Source organism: Cyprinus carpio, chromosome B12 (assembly GCF_018340385.1).
Source record: "Cyprinus carpio isolate SPL01 chromosome B12, ASM1834038v1, whole genome shotgun sequence".
NCBI lineage: Eukaryota > Metazoa > Chordata > Actinopteri > Cypriniformes > Cyprinidae > Cyprinus > Cyprinus carpio.
Window position 1 is genome coordinate 16745160 of NC_056608.1, and position 21089 is coordinate 16766248.

Consider the following 21089-nt stretch of genomic DNA (forward strand, 5'->3'; position numbering starts at 1 on the left):
TGAAACTCTGTCAAATTTTGGATGAATTATTCGTCAAGTATTCTCTATATCATGTTAAGCTTAAAGGTTCTGCCCTTTCTGGCAGGGTGAGCAAAGCGAGAGACATTCAGTGGCATCTGAGAGTGGCAGCAGCACAGACAGTCACGCAGAGAACCTGGAGAACAAAGATGGTGAGAGTGGACCACTGCAGCTATTCTTTTAGGTGTCTGTTTGCTTGACTACACTGGAAGTGACTTGAAGTTGTATAAACTAATAGAGCTGAAGATGCTTGTCACCTCAGAATGTTGCTTAACCTTGAACCAATCAGCTGTAAGTTGCAGACTTGACTGCAGCATCAATACAAATACAGTTAATAACCTCAACAGGCACTTCCAGAGTAGAAAGCTTAATTTATCATAGTGTGTATATATGCATCATATACAAGTTTAAAACTTGGGCGTCAGTATTATTTTTAAGTACTTTCTATACTTTTATTCAGCAGAGATGCATAATATTTTTCAAAATTTACATTGAAGACATGTTATAAAAGATTTCTATATTAAAAAAAAAAAACTGTTATTTGGAATTTTATATTCATCAAATATTCCTGGACAATGAAGTGTATCACGGGTTTCACAAAAAATATTAAGCAGCACAAATGTTTCAACATTGATGTCAAATTAGCATATGAGAAGGATTTCTGAAAGATCATGTGACACTGAAAACTGGAACAATGTATGCTGAAAATTCAGCTTTGCCATCGCAATATATTATATTTTAAATTGTTATAATATTTCACAATATTACTGTACTAGTTGTATTACTGTAATTATGCATATAATATTTACATTTCAATTGTCATTTAAACTTTAGTTAAGAAGAAATACGGCAAGTTTAGTAACCTTATGAGCATTGGAAAAAAGAAGGTTTCCTCTTTGGAAAGTCCGGAGAAGACTGTGGATACGTCAGGTAACCAATCATGAGTGTTATTAGATGACAAGTTTTAAAAACTTTCACAAAACCTACCATTTTCATCACCTTCTCTTTGTTCCAGGCTACCTAAACGTCCTGGTGAACACCCAGTGGAGAAGCAGGTGGTGCTTAGTGAGGGACAGGCAGCTTTGGATCTACAGCGACAAAAGCAAGAACAAAGTGTCCCAGCAGCCAGTGGCTCTGGAGGGGTGCATGGTCCTGCCAGACCCCAGCCCTGAGCACCTGTACTCGTTCCGCATCCAAATGGATGGAGAGGAGCTCGCGACCCTAGAAGTGAGTAAAGAGAGGTGAAGCTTATTCCACCCACTTAGGAAGAGATTGTCTGATTGACCTGTAAAGCATTCAGCCAAAGTTCATTTGGTTTCTGTGTGCATTTTAGAGATCTGAAAGAAATCTTAGGGAAATAATATAGTCTATAATAGCACAGCAAAAACTCATTGAAATATAGAACAGCAGTCATGAACAGTCATAATGAAAACACTAAAAATGTGGGTTGAAATGTGTTTAGATTTTGCAAATTTATGTCCATCCAACAATAATAATATTTCACCGACAGGAAGCAAACAGAAAATACTGTTATATACAGCTTGTCATCTTGCTTGCTCACTCAAACAAAACTCTGAATATCTTCCAAAGTTTGTGGTGTATAACATCTGTATAAGACAATTGTTTGTTACAGTAAACCAGAAGACCAGAGGTGACTGATTAGTAATTCTTTACACTTTCATGATGAGCCACTGTTTTTCCCAGTCTCACTGTCTGATGACCTCATGGATTTTGGCATCAGTTCAACAACCTGAATGAGATTTCTGAGACTCCCCTCTTTCATTCAGTTATGGTGTATACAGCTTTATGTGATTCACAGCTCATTTTTTTATGTGCTAAACAAATAATATTCCAATTTAATAGTTAAGTTTAATTTTAAGTCTCTTGTAATCACTAAGCTGCATTTATTTGACCAAAAACACTAAAAAAAAAACACTAATATTGTGGATTTTTTTTACAACTTAACAGATTTCTTTTTTAATATTTTGAAAATGCAATTTATTCCTCTGATGGAATTTTCAGCAGCCATTACTCCAGGCTTCAGTGTCACATGATCCTTCATAAAACATTCTAATATGCTGTTTTGGTGCTTAAGAAACATTTCTTAATATTATCCACAGTATGTTGAAAACAGTTGTGCTGCTTAATGGTTTTGCAGAGACTGTGATGCATTTTTTCTGGATTCTTTGATAAATAGATTTTCTTGAAATGCAATATTGAAAATATATGCAATTTTTTATCTTTTTTTGGCAGGCCTAGATGCACCCTTGAAGATATATGAATATCTTAGGAGGCATTGATGATTAAATATCCTCTTCTTTCCTCTCAGGCGAAGTCCTCTGCTGATATGGGCCACTGGCTAGGGCTCATACTGTCACAGACAGGCACCAAAACAGACCCAGAAGATCTCACCTATGACTATGTGAACTCTGAGAGAATATCAAGTATTGTCAATGCTGCCAAGACCTCCATGTAGTAAGTTACTTCATGTACATCAGTTGTTTTATATATAAAAAGTATAGTTCACACAAAAATGAACATTTTGTTATCATTTTCTCACCATCACAAACCTGCATGGGTTTCTTCCATGGTGTACAAAAGGAGAAATTTTATACAATAGCCTTTAGGCTGAGACTGTAAGCAGACAAAATGAAATACAAATACACCATAAAAGTGGCCCAGTATTTCTTATGAATTATATTCATAGTCATATGAAAGGTTTGTTTGCTTTTTTGAGATTTAGGAGCTTGATTTGTTTGTATTTGTCAGTCTAATGCAGAGGAGGTACTCAGAGCCCAACACATACACAGACAGCCTTCCGTCAGACCCTAATACCTGTGAAGATTTATACGATGATGTTCCATCCACAGAGAACGAACAGGAGGTGGGTGAGACACCCTTGCCATGCTTTTGTCATTAATCTACAGCACCCACTTACATGCAGCTGTGTTTATTTTGAGTCATAGACTCAGGATAGTGGAAGATTCACTAAGCATTTGGCCAAAAATAATATGAGTGACAGGAAGTCATTGCCATGACAGTGTTGTGTTTTTGTAACCCTGGAGGCCATCCAACTTTAATAAAGTTTCTCTGATACTGTTGCTCTCTCTGGCTGTAGGAGGTTCAAGAGCTTCAGAATGGCAGCGAGGAGGGAACAGCAAGCGTCGAGGAGAATGGGAAGGACCGAGTGTATCTGGATCTGATCCCGGTTCGCTCCTTCCTGCACACGAGCTCGGGCAGAGTGTCACCTCAGACGTCCAACACCGCACAGACAGAGCTCAGTCCCTCAGCTGCTCCCAAAGATGATCAGCTACACCATAAAGAGGTTAACAATTTTAAAATGGAAAATACATGTTATTAGATCTAAATTTGATATGTTTCATTTCTTTAAATTGACAATTTTTTTAATGGAAATCTTTTGCAACATTATAAATGTCTTTACGGTCACTTTTTCATACATTTTAAGCATCCTTGCATTAAATAATTTATTAAAATAAATTACCTGAGCTTAAACTTTTGAATGAGAGTGTATATATACATTTTGCCTATATGTACATTCCCTGGTAATTAAATTCATTACCTTGGTGTTGTAAGTGCCAAAATACAGATGTTTACTTATTAATAATGATATAAAATTAAATAAAAATGTATACTGTCGTTCAAAAGTTTGGGATTAGTAAGATTTAATGTTTTTTAATGTTTCATATGCTCATCAAGGCTGTATTTATTTGATCAAAAATATATAGAAGAAAAAAACAGTAATATTCTGAAAAATAATTGTAATTTCTAATATTGGTTTCCTATTTTAATATACTTTAAAATATAATTTATTTCGGTGATGCAGCACCCAGTTTTCATCAGCCATCACTCCAGTCTTCAGTGTCACATGATACTTCAGAAATCATTCTAATATGCTGATTTATTATAAGTATTGAAACTGTTGTGCTGCTTAATATTTTCTGTGATACATTTTTTATTTGATTCTTTGATGAATACATTTTTTTTCATGTACATTTAATCAAATAGATACAGCGTTGAGCATACAAAGCTTCTTTAAAAAAAAAATTTATTTATTTGTATGTTTTTTTTGGAAGTGTGTGTATATATAAATATATTTTAAAAAATGTTTTTAAAATTTTATATAATTTTTTTGTATAACAGAATGAAACAAATGAAACCTCATTACCAAGCAGCACAGAGAACCTCGATCCTCCACCTGTTGCTCCTAGAGTGGACTCAGACCCCTCTCCAGCCCCCAACCTGCACGTCCAGACTCAAAGAATCAGTTTCCTCAGTCAGGAAAGCCAAAAGAGGGCCTCTCCCACCTCGACGCCATACCAAACCCAAACCCTACCCCATACATCTGCACAGACGCCCCAGAGTCCACCCACCTCCAGAGGAAGAGCTGCCAGCACAGATAGATTTCTCGATAAACTCAAATTCTCTCCAGCAGGTGAGGGTCGTCACTTGTAAAACAGACCTACAAAACTTTTATTTATTTACCCTGCTGTGTTTCTCCCAGCCATGCACTCAAGTGAGCATATATACCTTCAGTATGTGAAGGCAGATCATGACTCAAAGCTCCTACACGTTCCCTCCTGTTTAGCAGGCCCGGGGTCGGTTGAGGTGAAATTAGGGAAGAACAGGACAGAAGCCGACGTGCGGCGTTACACCGACGACAGAGACCGGCTGGAACGAGAGAGGGAGGAGGTTAAAAACACTCTGGCCACACTGAGGAAAGACAGAAAAGAGGTGAAAGAAGAGCTGAGCTCCTGCCAAGGTACTGCAGCACCACCTATTGGTCATGTTTGGAAATGCCCATGTGTTAAAAGCAGTATTTTTGATGGTGTTTTCTTTCTATTTTCAAGGTGCAATTGTTTTTATATATTACTTGATAGTTCTGAAATACTGTAACACCACAATGTCACTCTAAATGTGAAATACTAATGAATGCTTTTGATTATGGCTTGTACAGAGCCTACTCAACAGGCCTTTCTGGAGGCTCGTCTGAAGCAGATGGAGGAGACGTGTCGTGAGGCCGAGCGTCGGCGAGTGGAGGTGGAGCTTAGCTTGATGGAGGTGAAGGAGAATTTGAGAAAAGTGGAAGCTGGACCCTTTACACTGGGCACCACCGTAGACAGCAGTCTACTGGAAACTTCAACGGTTAGTATGACGACAGCAAATAGGAATTTTAAAATATATATAATTTAAAATATATAAAAACAGAAAGTTATTTTGTAATAATATTTCAGTGTTACTGTTTTTACTGTGTAAGATACATGTTTAAAAAACAAACAAGCAAAAAAAAATTACTGACTCAGATTTTTGTATAATCTGTTGCAAAACCTACATAAGCATGCTAGGTGAAAATATTCAGTATAGTTAAGAACACAATTTCACTGTTTATAATAATTTTATTGCTGATTATATTGTTGTGTATTCTAGCCCAAGATGGCACCTGTATCCAGCCCTGCTCCAAATACACCCACCAACACCCCCAACAATGGAGATTCGCCTGTCAACTCCGCCACAGCGCTGAAGAACAGACCCCTCTCCATCATGGCATCTGGTAAAGGAAACGTTCTGCAGAAGGCCAAGGTCAGAGTCCGCTTATGCATACAAAGTCCTAACAGAGCTTAGCTTTTTTATAATTTTTTTTTTTTTTCTATATAAGAGAATATGTGCAGAGAAGTGTTATTTAACATGATTTTTTTGGGTGTGCAATGTTGTTTTTATTGCATTCTTTGAAGTACATTTAAGTACCATGTGAATAGCAGTATATACTGTACACTACCATTTAAAGGTTTGTAGTTGGTAAAAATTTTAAATGTTTTTGACAAAGTCTCTTATTCTGACCAAGGTTGGCAATTTTTAATGTTTTTGGTAAAGTATACTAATATTGTGAAATATTATTACAAAATAACTAATAACTATCATGTTTTACTACTACGGGAAAAAAAATGCATTCACTGATGGCAAAGCTGAATTTTCAGCAGCCATTTTTCATTATTCTTCCAAAGGAAAGTTCATAAGAACAGCATTTATTTGAGAAATTGTAACAAAGTTTTTGTCTTTACTGTCGCTTTTGATCAAATGAATGCATTCTTGCTGAATAAAAGCATTATTTTCTTGTTTTAAAAAAAGCTTACTTTCCCCCAAACATTTGAACGGTAGTGTATATATAACAATGGTATATTAATATGGTTATGCAAAAATATGGTAATACCATTATTCTAATGGTATTACTATCTGAAACCATTACCACTACAAGTGTATTCAGTCATTTTTTTTTTACAGTATATTCCTGTGTTATGCATTCTCTCTCTGCAGGAGTGGGAGAAAAAATCCACAACCTAGTGGAAGGGAACGGACAGCACAAATTGTCTTTTTAGCCAAAGCTCAAAGGACTGCTAAGGCAAATGCTTCAAGCAGGGGGGGAGAGAGAGGGTGTGTCCAATGACCTGCAGGCTCCGCCTCTCTAAAACATCACCCTCCACTCGTCCCTGCTTCTCTGCATCCAGAGGCTGAGATGGTACTGGGTACATGCAGGCAGCTGATCCAATACAATATTTTCTGTTCCCTGCCAAATAACGCCACTGGACGACAACAGATTTTAAATCTATTCAAGTCAATTTTATGTAAGAGAAAGTAAGGGAATAACTGAAATAACTCTTCCAGTGGTATGCACATTAATTGATGGATATTTTACAAGCTTGAGAAGAGACCAAAAACAGTTAGGCGAGCTTCGAGAACCACTATTTTTAGATTGAAACGTTTAGATTAAAAATTTCGTAGATCAGCTATTTGGTACATCTGGTACATTGTAACTTGGTTCATGTATGCTGGTAACCAAGATGTGAATATATATTACATATCCGTTCAGTGTTTTTGATTTGTTACTGTACGCTAGCTGAAACATGCACTTTTTATTCAAATAAAAGTTTGTACTGACAACAATTCATATTTATGCAAAACCAATAGTTGAGCACAAGGCATCCTGCTTTGAAATGGAAGAAACCGGCATTTTCTCCAGTAGGTGGCACCAAAACAACTCTATAAAGTATTTGAGTTAGGCTCAAAGTTCTGAAAAAAATTTAATAGCTTTACAATAGACTAACTTACCACTGTAGTTAATACAAAATAAATATGTTCAAAAACGTAAACCTCTAACATGAGGCCTTCTGTAACAAGGAGTTTTCAATATGACAAGCAGGTCCAAATCTCAGACGGAATATATGTTCATAAAGGGTTTTCAGTGCTGAATAAACTATACAAACAGCATCAGACCCCTTAAGATTGACCACAAATAAAAAAAATAAAAAATCCAAATTTTTAAAGTCATTAATAGCATTTACAGAATTCATGAAATAGATACACATATCCAGTTTGAAGTGTCACCTGTTTGTTCATCAGCATCTTAAGTCAAAGTGAATTTAGAATGATTCTAACTCATATCGTTGAGCTGTGTCTCTGTCTATGTGTGTTTCTCCTCTTTATCTGTGCTGAACTGGGGATGTATGTCTCCTGCGGTGCTGCTTATAGCGCTGCAGCAGCTCTTTTTCACTCTTGTGCTGACGGCGCCCCAGGCCTGCAGGTTTAGGAAGATCTCCTCTGGATGGCTGCTCTCTGCTTCCTGAAAAACAAGTTCACAAAATACATAAATCAAAACACTTAAACACACCCTGCCAACCCCCTGTCCATTCTGAAAACACCACAATTATGACCCATCTGGCAGGCATAGAAAAATAAATCATATTGAGCACTGACATAAGCAGATGTGTGAAGCCATGTTACATCATGTTCATAAGATCAATCAATCAGTTTCTTAATCAGTATTGCAGTATTATTATAAAAGAAACATCTAAAACCATCTAACCTTAAAATAAGACTAAAACAACTACAATTAGGTGAAAAATAGTACTTGTTTTGATTCTTTGATGAATAGAAAATTCAAAAGAACAGCATTTATTTGAAAGAGAACTCATCTGTAACTAAACTAATTAGTAGTTATTAGTACTGACGTGTTTCACAGTGTGGACCTTTCCAACCATTGCAATCACAGCGGTAGCTGCCGTTGAGCAACACACAGATGCCATCATTCATACAGGGGTTTGGACTGCACAGGTTAACAGGTTTCTTCACATCTAGAAAGAGGATTAAATTACAGAGAGCAACACAAGAATATAAATACATCAGAGATGAGAAATGCTTTCAAAGAGGAATATCATTCATCTCATTACCTGCACACACCATCTGTACCAGCACATCTTCAGAGTATTTCAGGTCATCATGTGAAGGTACAGAGATCATGTGATCCTGCGAGCCGGCGACGCGGAAGAGAACCTCCTGCTGTATGTCCCCGATGCCGATCACAAACACTGACACTCCACTATCTCGGATCTTCTGGGCAGGGACTGCTGCATCTTCCGCACTCGTCCCATCAGTCAGCACCACCACGGCCTTGTTGACTCCAGGCCGTGCTCCTTTCCCCACCGTCAGGCTTTGGGAGAGCACATGGAGCAGGGCTGAACCTGTAGAGGCCTTCCCACCCAGAAAATTAGCGTCTCCCACTGCCTTCAGGACAGCGGAGCCCGAGTCATACTTGTCCAGGTCAAAGACAGTGATGGGCCGCCTCCCATAAACCACCAGTCCCACCTGAGCCACATCTCGATTGATGTCGAACTGCACTGAGGTGCTCCGGACAAAGTCTTGAAGGTGGACAAAGTTGTCCTTTCCTACACCACTGGAGGCATCCAACACAAAAACAAGGTCCAAAGCTTGACCCAGACAGCCTAGCGAAGACCAAAAGAGCTTTAATATAACAGTTAAAAATCATAACCATAACTAAAAAGAAAAATAGTTGACCTCAAAATGTTTTATCTGTTTGGGAAACCCTGCTTTAAATATGCATTGTCATATTTTAGTGCATTATGCTGAGTGTATTGAGAACATGATTTACACATTTTGATAAATGCATAACTTATTTTTGTTCATTATGCTGAGTGTATTGAGAATAAAATATATTTTTTAAAAGTCAGAGAAGGGAGGCAAATAAATATATTCCAATGCTTTAGCTTTTTTTTACAACAAAAGTTTTGTTTCCCCGAAAAACTTGTGAACTGTTCACTTGCAAAAACTTTGCATTCCATTGCAAAACTTTTCACTAGTAACTTAAATTTTACATTTTCATCTTAGTTACTTTGCGTTTAATCACCAAAAAAATTTGCATTCCCTCTCAAAACTTTGAATTCACTCACAGTTACTATCAATATTATTACAATTTTTATAAAAGTTTTGCTTTCCCCTGAGAAACTTTGAGTTGACTCACAAAATCTTTGCATTTCCTCAATAAACTTTATGTTCAGGCAGCTTAAGCAGGTCAATCCCAGACATTACTGATTTTGACTGAATTATTTAAAACATATTAGATTAGTCTTCTGAAAGAAAACCCTGTAAGAGCACTATTTAAGTGTATTGGGGTAATTTTGTCTCTCAGTTTTCGTCAGAGGTATGTTTTGTATAAGATCAATGAGTTAAAGGGATACTCCACCCCAAACCCGTAAAAGCTTTGTTTGTCTTCGGAACACAATTTAAGTTATTTTGGATGAAAACCAGGAGGCTTGTGACTGTCCCATAGACTGTCAAGTAAATAACAGTGTCAAGGTCCAGAAAAGTATGAAAGACATCATCAGAATAGTCTGTCTCTGCCACAAGGATGCGCTGTTTTCTTTCAAATCAAAGCTAAATACACATAGAAACAGAGCATCCTTGTGGCGCGGCTGATACAGAAGAGCATACAGTGATATGATATGATTTTGTCCTTTTTGATACTTTTCATTTAAATTAGATCACTATTCACTTAAATTGGATGGAAAAGCTTATACATTCTGCTACACATTTCTTTTTTTTCACTGAAGAAATAAATTATAGACTGACACCAGAGTGACTATAATTCTGGGTGAACTATTCCTTGAGGAACAACAATCTCAGATAAGCATTTTTGAGGACTTAACAGTGGTCAAAGTAAACAAGTTTAGATCTTTACCCTGGTTGTCAACACTGCAAATTTTGGCTCTTAGCTCTGGGATCTTTGCGCTCAATCTGTCAGGTGACTGGTATGTGATGGTGCGCTGGGGGTTCGCTGTGATGTTGTTTATTTCAGCCCTCATCCCGTCTGGCGCTACACCGATGATGAAGATCTCCCTGTCCCGTGCGTACTTCGCTGGCTCCACCACAGGGTCCACAGAGGGTGTTCCCGTAAGCAGCACTACCACTCGCGGCAGGTCATCCTGAACGTCAGCGAATACGGGTGCGCTCTGGAAGCCGTGGCGTGTGATGTAGTGAAGGGCGTTTCCAGCCTTGGCCTGCCCACCCCGATACTGCATGCCCTCAACAGCCTGGATCAGCTTTGCTGGGTCTCTGTGCTCCCCGATTTTGGCTTCTATCTTCACGTCACTTCCATACTGGGCCAACCCCATCTTCACAGGTGTGTCCGAACTCAGTACAGCCTGCATGAAACGCTTCAGGAAGGACTTGAAGCGCAAGAAACCCTCCAGAGTAAGTGCAGAGGAGCCCTCGACCAGGAAGAGCACATCCACAGAGCAGTCAAAACTCAGAATGGGAGCTGGAAAAAGAGGATATGGTAAAAAGCCACTCTGATTGACATCCATTTGGATTCCATTCTCAGATCTAAGGAACATGCTTGACATACAACTTCTGCATTATCTCATGTTTATTTTAGAGTTTGGTTAGGATCATGTGAGACATAAGATTGTTAAAAGAAGAGGGGCATATGGGCTTTACGCTCCTCTATCCATTAACACATGCAAAAATGCAACAACATAAACAAACAAAAAGATCCATCTTTCACTCTGTGGGTAAGTGAGGTTATCTGATCTAACCCCTGCCTGTGATGTCATTCACACTGACTGACAGAAGGAGGTTATGCGTGTCATCACATTCTGATTGGCCGGAGGATTCTGTGTCAGTGTTACAATGGAATTCATAGGGACTGATGATGGCTTCTGTCTCTGAATCTAATTTAGGAAACTTCCCCATCTTGAAAATACGCATGTGTGTGTTTGCTTGTGTGGCCAGAAACAAGTCTACACACATTTTCTGCTAATTTTATGGTAGTTTTTTGTATGATTGTTTTTGGAGACTGCTGTCTGCTGTGGCACTATTAGTACTATCATCACTACTAGATTTATAAACAGAACATATTTAGAACATTTAAAAAATATATACTGTATGTGGTTGGTCACTACAGTTCATAGTCAGTATATGTTGCAAAGGGGACCATGTTATGCTGATATGCTATGAAAAAAAGGGCTCTAACGTATTATATAACCTTATTTTTAAAATTTATTTGTATTCATAATTTGTAACACAATAGCAATAATAAAGAAAAAATTTGTAATAATTAGTAGCAGTAGTAGAATCATTGTAATAACTTTTTAAATAAATATTAATAACTTTTAAATTAATATTTATAATTAATATTTTCTTTTTTTAGTCACTGATTGTGTTGTGTGTATTGATGTTTGCATATAACGTTTTTATGTTTGTATTTTTATTATTTTTATGTAAATTTTTTTTAACTTTAGTAAATTTGGCAGTATTGCACAATGTACAGTATATCATACCAAAGTTTCGTTGTTTTTTTTTTTAATTTGATGTTTGCATTTCAATAGTTTAGTTGTCACTTTTTTTATTTTTTTGATTTTTGGGTTTTTTTGAGATTTGCAGAATGTTTTTGTCTCATAATTAGAGTGTCCCTTCATCTAAGGGACATAAGACCCCTGAGGTGTATTTCAGTCAGCCATGCCCCAGCCCGAAAGCTGACCCCCACTGTAACGTGAAACCATGGGCTGTTATGACAACTCCCACCCACACACAAATATACAATCCAACCAAACCCACCAAAACAAAACACACACATCTCACAGTGAATGTGAGACTGGAACAGCTCATTAGATGCTGAGGAGTGTGGGAAGAGAAGCACATGAATGTGAACTCACCACAATTGGGGTCACTGCCGTAGCCCACGGGACACTCGCAGCGGTGCTTATCCAGTCCCTCAGATATACACGTCCCACCATTCTGACAGGGCTGAGAGTCACAGGGGTCTGAAGAGAGATAGGACCATTAATGTTAATCAAATTTTAATGTTTATTGAATTAAATATTCATTATTCAATATTCCGATTGTTAGGTCTTACCTGGACATATAGTTCTGTGACACACAACAGGGTGTTGCCTGTAAACTTTGTTATACCTGTAAAGCAAAAGTTTCAATCCACAAATTTTTGTTAATGAACTTTTTTTTTTACCTCAGACCATGAAACCTCAAAATTATAATGAAAAACTACTACTAATAATAACAACAATACCTAAACAATAATAATAAATTATTACTATTGTTAATATCATTATTTGTGTGTGTGTGTATGTGTGTGTGTGTGTGTGTGTGTGTATGTATGTGTTTGTGTGTGTGTGTGTGTGTGTGTGTGTGTATGTGTGTGTGTGTGTGTGTGTGTGTGTGTGTGTGTGTGTGTGTGTGTGTGTGTGTGTGTGTGTGTGTGTGTGTGTGTATCAGCGTGTTAAAATAATAATTTTATTTCTTTAGTTAGTTAAAGTTTCTGAAAGACAATGTGAAACCACTATCACATTTCTGTTAATGAACTCCTGTGTGTCTTACCTCAGGATCTTCAAAATTAATAATAATAATAATAATAATAATATAACTATTTATTAAATTTTTTAAAAATGTTTTGTAAAACATCATGAAACCAGTTTAATGCCATATGATTCTGTTAATGATCTCCTTTAAGTTTCACCTCGGGCCATGAAACTTAAATATGAGCCTGGGACACTTCAAAAGAACAAAGACATAATGTGATATAATACAAACATAAGCTCAGACCTGAGGCATCTCTGGGACTAATGATCCATGCTGGTGTGCAGTGGAGTCAGAATGTGCAACTTGTTTGTATACATAGTATAGTCAGACTTCAATTAGGCCAAAAGCCTCTCAAGACCATTGTGTTTTGCTCCAGTTACCTGTAATGAGGGCAGAGGGATGTGTATGTTGAGTATCCCTTGGACCCCTTCCAGCACATGAATTTTCCCTGAAGCTCTTTGACTGTCTCCAGGGTTTTCTGAACACACGGGTAAGTCTCCACTTTACACCCTGCAGATTTCACAGTGCAGGAAACGTTACTCACTGTTCGTAAACTCAAATGGTACTGTTGATTGAGTCACAGGTGAGTTTTTCACCTGAAGGAATGGCAGTGCAGACAGATGAGGTGGTGAGGGTGGTGAATAATCCGTTTACAGCATCACTGAAGTGCTCCGCGAAGAACACATGAGTGTCGGAGGGGCTGCTCGCCAATTCACGGAGCTCTTCCCACTTAGGAGAGAAAGACAAGGCATGATTTAGCAGCTAATATGCATTTTGAAAAGCACTACAGTTCAAAAGTTTTTTTACGATTTAACTTAAAATATGTAATTTATTCCTGTGATGACAGCTGAGTGTGTGCTCATTTGCTGCTCAAACATTACTTATTGGTGAAAACAGTTGCCTTAAACTTTTGAACACTTGTGTAAGTCACATAGTCAATTCCAGATTTATATTACAGGACATATGGTGCTGTACATTTTTGCAGATAAATTTTGAGATGTCAGAGCATATGGTGCTGCAAGAACTCAATTTATCTGAACCCAAACACATTCCCAGCTGTTAGATACGGCCATTAAGGTGAGTTTATCCACTATTATTCCCTCTTCCTCCTGCACCTGTTGGGAAGCTGCCATAAAGCCTCAAAGTAAAGAGGAAACACAGGAATCATGCTATCTGCAGGATAACCAACAGCAACAACACACATCCAGGCTGTCAGCAGCCTTTTAGAGTACATTAACACACCTGTCAGTGAGACACTACTGTGTCTGAGAGCTGTCAACAAATCGGTTCACTGACTAATAGAGCTGAAAACATTTACAATATGAAAGCACCTGTCCCTGCAAAATGCTTCAGAACAATCATTAAAAAAAAAAAAAACACTGAAAGATACACAGAAGTACATTGAACCACAGTATTACTATATTATTAGTTCAATGTTATTTATTGAGGTTATTAACAAGGACACAAGGTGTATTACTTTCTGATACCATCACTGTTGTGGACAGAATTACTAGGTCCCTTGGTAAATATGAGAAAAGAATCAGATTTTTTTAATCTTTTTAATTTTTATTCAAAAGACCTTATATTAGTCCCTTGGTAAATATGAGAAAAGAATCAGATTTTTTTTAATCCTTTTAATTTCCAGTGAAGCAAAAACATTTAAAAATGGGGGAAGGGGGGCATTTTATTATTATAAAATAAATGAAGCCAATTATTGCCCCCCTTTTATTGATATATAAATTTAATCTCACTACAGGACCTGGTCTTAAATTACTAATAGTAATTCATTTCTAGGGGTGCTAATAATTGTGGCCAATGTGTAATGGAGAAAAACATTTATTTCAGAATATGATTTCCCCTCTACTTTCAATTGTTTTATCTCCATGAAAGGTTAGATTTTTGTCAATTTTTTGAATGAAAGATCCAAAGAACACTAAGTATACTACACTATATATATATATATATATATATATATATATATATATATATATATATATATATATATCCTAAATAATTTGGCACTTTTTTGTAACTAACAATATTTTTATTGATTTTATTATTATTGATTTATTATTGACAGTTTTGTGTTGTGTTTTGCTGTTGTCTTTAGTCTTTAATCAGTACAAATTAAAGCAGTAAAACAAATAATAAATAAAGACTTTTTGATTACAGTTAATACTATTAAATTACAATTAATGAATTAAAAATAATATACAGATATATTACATATCATTCAAATTACAGAAATGAAAATAGTATACTATAGTGCAGTTTTTTTGCCCTACAGTAGTGAATATGTGGTGAGAAAATGCTTAATTTTCATGAAAATAATGTCACAAAAATATCTTATATTTTCTTTAAGCAAAATATAATATGAAATTTGACCCAGACATGTTCTTGAGAGATTTTGTGAAGCAGGTAATTAGAGATGTGAGGGTTTTATTTGGTTATTGATGTGACTGTAAGTGTTTTGTGTTACCTGGGGTAACGGATCCCCACGGCAAACAGAGTCACTCCAGACAGCTTGAGCTCCGAGGCAGCCAGCTGCACTGCCCCCTGGGACTTTCCGTCAGATAAGAGGATGACGACGCGTGGCACTGTGGAATTGTGTCTGCCGGAAAAACCCTTCCTCAGAACGAACTTCATAGCCAGACCTGTCTGTGTGCTTCCACCTCTGAGCGAGAGGAAGAGACAGTCTTATTTTAAGCATTTTTAAGACATAAAACTGAGAGCCTTGAACATCAAAATGAACTACTGCCACATATGACTGTGAAATCATATTCCAGTCTTTATTACTGAGTTTTGTGGCTAAGAACTAAACAGTCATGAAAGTGTATTTTGCATCATTTTCCAAAATAATTACAATTACAATAAAATTCATTAATTTTTATTAGTTATATTTACATATTTTATATATATTTTTTTTACATATACACAATATTTTCAATATTTTAATAGTAATTCTGATTACTGATGTAATTCACCTTTTGTGTTGTTTTTGAATAAGCTTAAAAGAAAAACACAACTGATACAATACAATTTTTAATATTATACATAATTTATTATGTATTATTTTTCTCATTGCAGAAATGAGATTAAGGTCATATAAACTTATTTATTCATTTATTTTTTTATGTATGTAATGCATGTACAAAATACAGTTTCATGAGTGACTAGGGAATAACAGCCACATTTTTCACTGTCACCTACTGACAATACTCCTTTATCCTGTGCTGAAATATAAGATCTCCTATATCATACAGGGATACTGACTGACTGCCAGTTGAGATGCAGACATGTGCACAGCTGGACTTCTCTCCATCATATTCACTCATAGTTGTTCCGCTAGCCAGACAAGTGGTGAGATTTTCATAGAGTGGGAATCTGAAACGGTAATTTCACAGCCTGTCGAGGGAGATGTGGTATGTCCTGACTGGGTGATGAGGTTCAGACCAGCTGTGTGCTCAGAGTGTAATTCAGCTACTAGTCATTACAGATCCTTGCACACCCTTCACCACAAAAACCATTAATTCAACCTCATCAAGCCGTCCATCATGGCACAGCGCACTCAGACACACTTGCACACACATATTGAGAGTGTAATGTAAACACAAGTCCCCCATGTCTGTGCTGTCAAAATCTCCAAGATATAGAGGTATTTCTCATCCTCCACAGGAAGTGGCCTAAAAGACACACAATAACACTAATCTCTGTACCTATAGTGGATTTTCTTCATCTTTTTCTTCAGCTCCTCTTTGCTCTTGTAAGAGTCTAGACTGATTTCCAGCTTGGGTGTGGAACCAAACTGAATCACGCCAACTCTCACCTGCCCAAAACAGAGGATGCAGTTTAAACACCACAAACAGGAAGAGGACTGAACATAAAGATACCAGAAGTTGAAGACAAGCCATACAAAATTGAAAGGAACACAACAGGAAGAGGACTGAACATAAAGATACCAGAAGTTGAAGACAAGCCATTTGATATTTGAAGTTTCTTTGTATTATTATTATTTGTTTTTCTTAGTGAAATTTTTGTCTGCACCAAATGTTTTTGCGGCTAGTTCACCCTCATGTTGTTCCAATCCTGTATGCTATTTTTGGTAGTGATCAATGGCTGTCATATTACAAAACAATACTTAAATTTTTGTCTGCACCAAATGTATTTAAGGCTAGCATCTGAAGTCAAATTATAGCTTTATGTGAAAATAAATACCAAAAAAACTGTAATTTTTCACTACAATGGCTGTCATATTACAAAAACAATACTTATTGGACATAATTCTGATTTGGTTGTTTTTTGTGATTAACGATTTTGGTTAGTTGTTTTTATATTAAATTTACTATAAAAAAATTTAATATAAGTGCTTTTTTGGTGTTTTATATTCTTGTTAGAGCCTGATCGTTATAAAAAGCAAGAGTTGCATAGTAAAATTATAGCATAGTCGATTAAAACTACACAAGGGTGAGTAAATAATGACAATTTTTCAATTTTGGGAGAATTTTTCCCTTCTGAGTGATATAAATAATGGCGATTTTTAAATTTTGGGAGAACTTTTCCCTTAATCTGAGGGGATAGTGGCGGGACCGTTCAAATCCTCCTTTTCCAACGCTGTAAGAGCTATCCATCACAAAGAGAATATCCACCGCTGCAGAGCACTGCATCACTGACCACACACAGGAGAAAACACACAGTTTACCCATCTGAACTCCATCTTTAGCTACTGAAAGGCCCCTAATGTATAGTATTAGTCTATGGAAGTCCAGACTGATTAACCCAATGCCACATAGAACCACACTATGGCAGGAACATGTTCACATAAACACTGGCCTGTATTTGACACACGTAAGCAGCTCAGAGTTTGCCTGTGGCATTTTCTAGCAGAGATAAATACTCACAAACACATTACAGCAAGTTCGTGCTAGTCAACTGGCTAAATTATAATCCATGTAGTTGTCATGTTAGAACCCGCCGCCTGTCATAAAGAGGGTGATTAGACAGAGACGGCATGCCGCTGTCTGTAACAGCACACACACTTATAAGGACACAACATAGAATTCTATTGTTTTTATGTAACACTAAATATCATTTCTAGAAGACAACTTCTGGGGGCAATTTTTTCCCTAAATTATAGGTAAGGAAACACACAAACTCTCACAGGCTTTCTGGTTCTCTGCAGAGTCATACCCTCAGACATTCAACATGAAACTAAACCCTCTCTTTACAAGTAAACACAGGTTACTCTCTCACACATTTATATGGAAACATATTGGCAGTAGATCAGTGGTTCTTTAAACAGACATGAATTCTTCTGTTCTAGAAATACTTTTAATGCTGTCCATCTACAGTACAGGGCTGTTTGTAAATGTTTGATTTGATTTTCTGACTGAGAAAGAAAAAAAGTTCAACACTCACTTTCTCCAGCAGCATTTATCTTCATAATGGTTTCAAGATCCGTCTGCATTTCCTGCACAGAGGAAATGGACCAAACTATAAAGAAAGAGATACTGTCATTAGTACAGTAGATAGTACTTAGTAGATAGAAGACTTACCAAAAAAATCTGTATATATATATATATATACACATTTATTTATTTTTTAATAAGAATTTTAAGACACATTTTAAAAAAGGTTAAAAACAGCCTATTTGGAATATAATAGAATAGAATAGAATACCTTTTTTTTCATTGAATAGCTGTACAATGAAATTTTGGTTCTCTCATTGGAAGTGCACACACACAATTTTTTTTTTTAAATATAAACAAATTTTTTAGGATCATTAAGGTTGTTTTAAAACCATTAAGCACTAACCCTTGTACTTTCAATGCAAAAATAAATAAATAAATAAACAAACAAACAAATAAAAAAAATTGGCATTGCTGTAACATAATTTTTAAATATATATTATTAGTAGTATTTATAAATCACAATAGTATTTCTTATACTGCCTAGGGTTATTTATGCTTATTTTATTATTATTTTAAAAAAGTTAACTGTAACAGTTTTACTAAAAAGTGTTATGAGAATCACACTTAATAAACAAACAAATAATAACAATGATTGATGAAATGATGATGAAAATAATGCATTACAATACAACACAAAAAACCTGAATGGTCCTAAAACCATTTTCAGGTGAAATGTGACCTGGACATGTTTTTGGTGTTACTGACAGCTTACACAAATGAGTTATTTTGAGTACAACTCCTAGATAACTGAGCTGACCTCTGGCCCTAAGACACAGCTCCACATGAAACTCACTAAACATCCTTCAGAGGGGACTAATTCAGAACGACTGGCCAGCAACACCCACTGGACGTGAAGAGAACGGTCAGGCTGTCCTAGCCTGTGTTTGTCGCTTGAGTGAGTAGGGTTCAGAGCGACATGCTCTCTCATGCATACAACCGCTGATTGAGAAGCAGGGGCCATGTGAACAGCCCAGGGCAGAGACGAGAGTGAAGTCCCTGCGTAACGCTCCTGCAGAGTGGAGTGCGCTTGGGAATCACATACTTTAATCATGTGCTATTGTCTCCTAACACTCATGCCATCTTGAGGAGGGCCGCTCTCAGCACCTTGCCATGGCAACATGCTTTGGCCTAAGAAACCTGCAGGACCCTACAGGGGGATAAGGGGTTGGGGGTGTCAGGGAAAAATTATGAGGCCACAAAATGTTAATCGGTTAATTCCACTGAGGGTGGAGGTGAATACAGATCTGGATCATTCAGTCACTTCTATTCTCACAAGAATTACAGTAAATAAGAAATATATTATATATTTTGAAAGTGTTTTTTAAATTTTTAAAGATAATTCTATTTCATTAACTATTTCTAAAATAAATTAGATATCAAAAACATTTGAAAAAAATTAAAAGAAAAATTGAAATGGAAATTGAAAAAAAAAAAACAGAAAAGGAAAGGACTAATAACTCTGGAAAGGGGATGTTTAGGATTTTTTTCACATGATAGATGACTAGCATCAGTGATGTATGGCTTTGGACAAGCCAACTTGTACTAGGTCACTGTGAATCTCCCCTCAAACCCTGCGGTGATCCTATCTGACAGGCTGCACTGTGGAACCAGGAGACATTTTATCGTCTGAATTAAGCGGACTGCAGGACTAAATCCCTCCTCAGATTTATGGCATATGTCCAGGAATGTAATGGGAAAATTCTTGAGGAACACATGGGTAGATATCTCAATTCAGAAACTCAATTCCACACTCCAACAAAATATATACAGTCACAGAAAAGTTTAGCTGAGGCCTCAGCAGGTCAGCCAACAAAATTTAATAACAATGTAAAAATAATTATAAACAAAAACATATTACAACATCTTTGCATCTATTCGTCTGATAAAACCTATTCCTCACAGGGCAAATTCTGCTGAAGTTAATGTACTTGTTGAGTAACAAACATCAGGCTGAATTTCCTAGTTGAGGGCTATAATTAATTATTTCGGTCATGACAATTCTCAAAGAGTGTTTAGCATGGAAATATACATGGCAATGTTAACGTGCTACGCTGCTGCCAATATATTCACAGACATGCTTCTGTTAGCATGTAAGAAATACTGCTGCTGCTCATATAACTTACAGTACATGAAACACGCTGCAACTGCTACACCAAGCACTAGTGGAGTATTTGAATTGCGAAAGAAATCACTCAAACTGCACCATGTGAATAATGATGCAATTATATCAGATTGAGTTAGAACCTATCGGCCTTCATGACAGACCAATGTATTTCCTATATTCTTATAGCATAACGAGCATATTAAGCATAACACATTTCTAAAGTAAAATTGCACAATTAAAGATTAAGAAAGATATGAATTAAATTTCTGTACTTTGTTAAGATTAAACTAAACTAAAATAAAATAAAATAAAATAAAATTTAGTGTTTCAGAATGCCAAGTCTTCAAGTCTTCTTACCTTGACCAAACAGGAGCATAAGAAGAAGATGCAGCCAGCTACTAGAGGACATTTTTAAGCCCTGAAATGTGAACAAAACAAGAATCAATTAAAACTGAGGAAAAGAGTCTTGCAGGAAGTCTTTGAAGAGGCCAACTACTGAGCAAGTGTACCAAAAAAAAAAAAAAAAGGCTTTGAGAATGCTAACAAAGAGAAAAGCAGCTGTGAGTGAGAGTATCTGGGAAAACAAATTTGGGAGAGAAAGATTTCTTGGAATTTCACTCATGAGTTGGTGAGCTTGAGGTTAGTGGGGCAGCAATTTTTATTGACCCTCTGGGGCACTGGTCAGACAAGCAAGGAACTTGGGATGGGAAACAGCCAGTCTGCGGGCTATTTTGAGATCAAACACAACCAACTAATGTCTGAGGGACTCAGGTAGCAGTGGGCTATGAAGTCTGCACCCTTACGCATTATAAAATGAC

At 36.6% G+C, this 21089-nt stretch overlaps 2 protein-coding genes across 2 annotated transcripts in view; one reads left to right on the top strand and one right to left on the bottom strand.

Moving 5' to 3' along the window:
• afap1l2 (actin filament associated protein 1-like 2) overlaps positions 1–6972 on the top strand; it is a 34551-nt gene extending 27579 nt beyond the window's left edge. The window contains exons 9-19 of the mRNA XM_042735709.1: positions 86–170; positions 853–948; positions 1034–1245; positions 2348–2493; positions 2788–2902; positions 3137–3343; positions 4180–4471; positions 4625–4798; positions 4994–5181; positions 5464–5616; positions 6349–6972. Of these exons, the coding sequence (XP_042591643.1) occupies positions 86–170; positions 853–948; positions 1034–1245; positions 2348–2493; positions 2788–2902; positions 3137–3343; positions 4180–4471; positions 4625–4798; positions 4994–5181; positions 5464–5616; positions 6349–6375 (1695 nt within the window). The 3' untranslated portion in view covers positions 6376–6972. The remainder of the gene's footprint in view (positions 1–85; positions 171–852; positions 949–1033; positions 1246–2347; positions 2494–2787; positions 2903–3136; positions 3344–4179; positions 4472–4624; positions 4799–4993; positions 5182–5463; positions 5617–6348) is intronic.
• On the bottom strand, positions 6930–20685 carry vwa2 (von Willebrand factor A domain containing 2). Its single transcript, XM_042735708.1, is given in 13 exon segments — positions 6930–7651; positions 8040–8162; positions 8259–8810; positions 10064–10642; positions 12039–12146; positions 12239–12294; positions 13080–13209; positions 13296–13428; positions 15160–15373; positions 16416–16525; positions 17232–17365; positions 18115–18189; positions 20629–20685. Coding segments are annotated over 13 exon segments (2406 nt in total). The 5' UTR covers positions 20681–20685; the 3' UTR covers positions 6930–7511.
• Between the last annotated feature and the right edge of the window lie 404 nt (positions 20686–21089).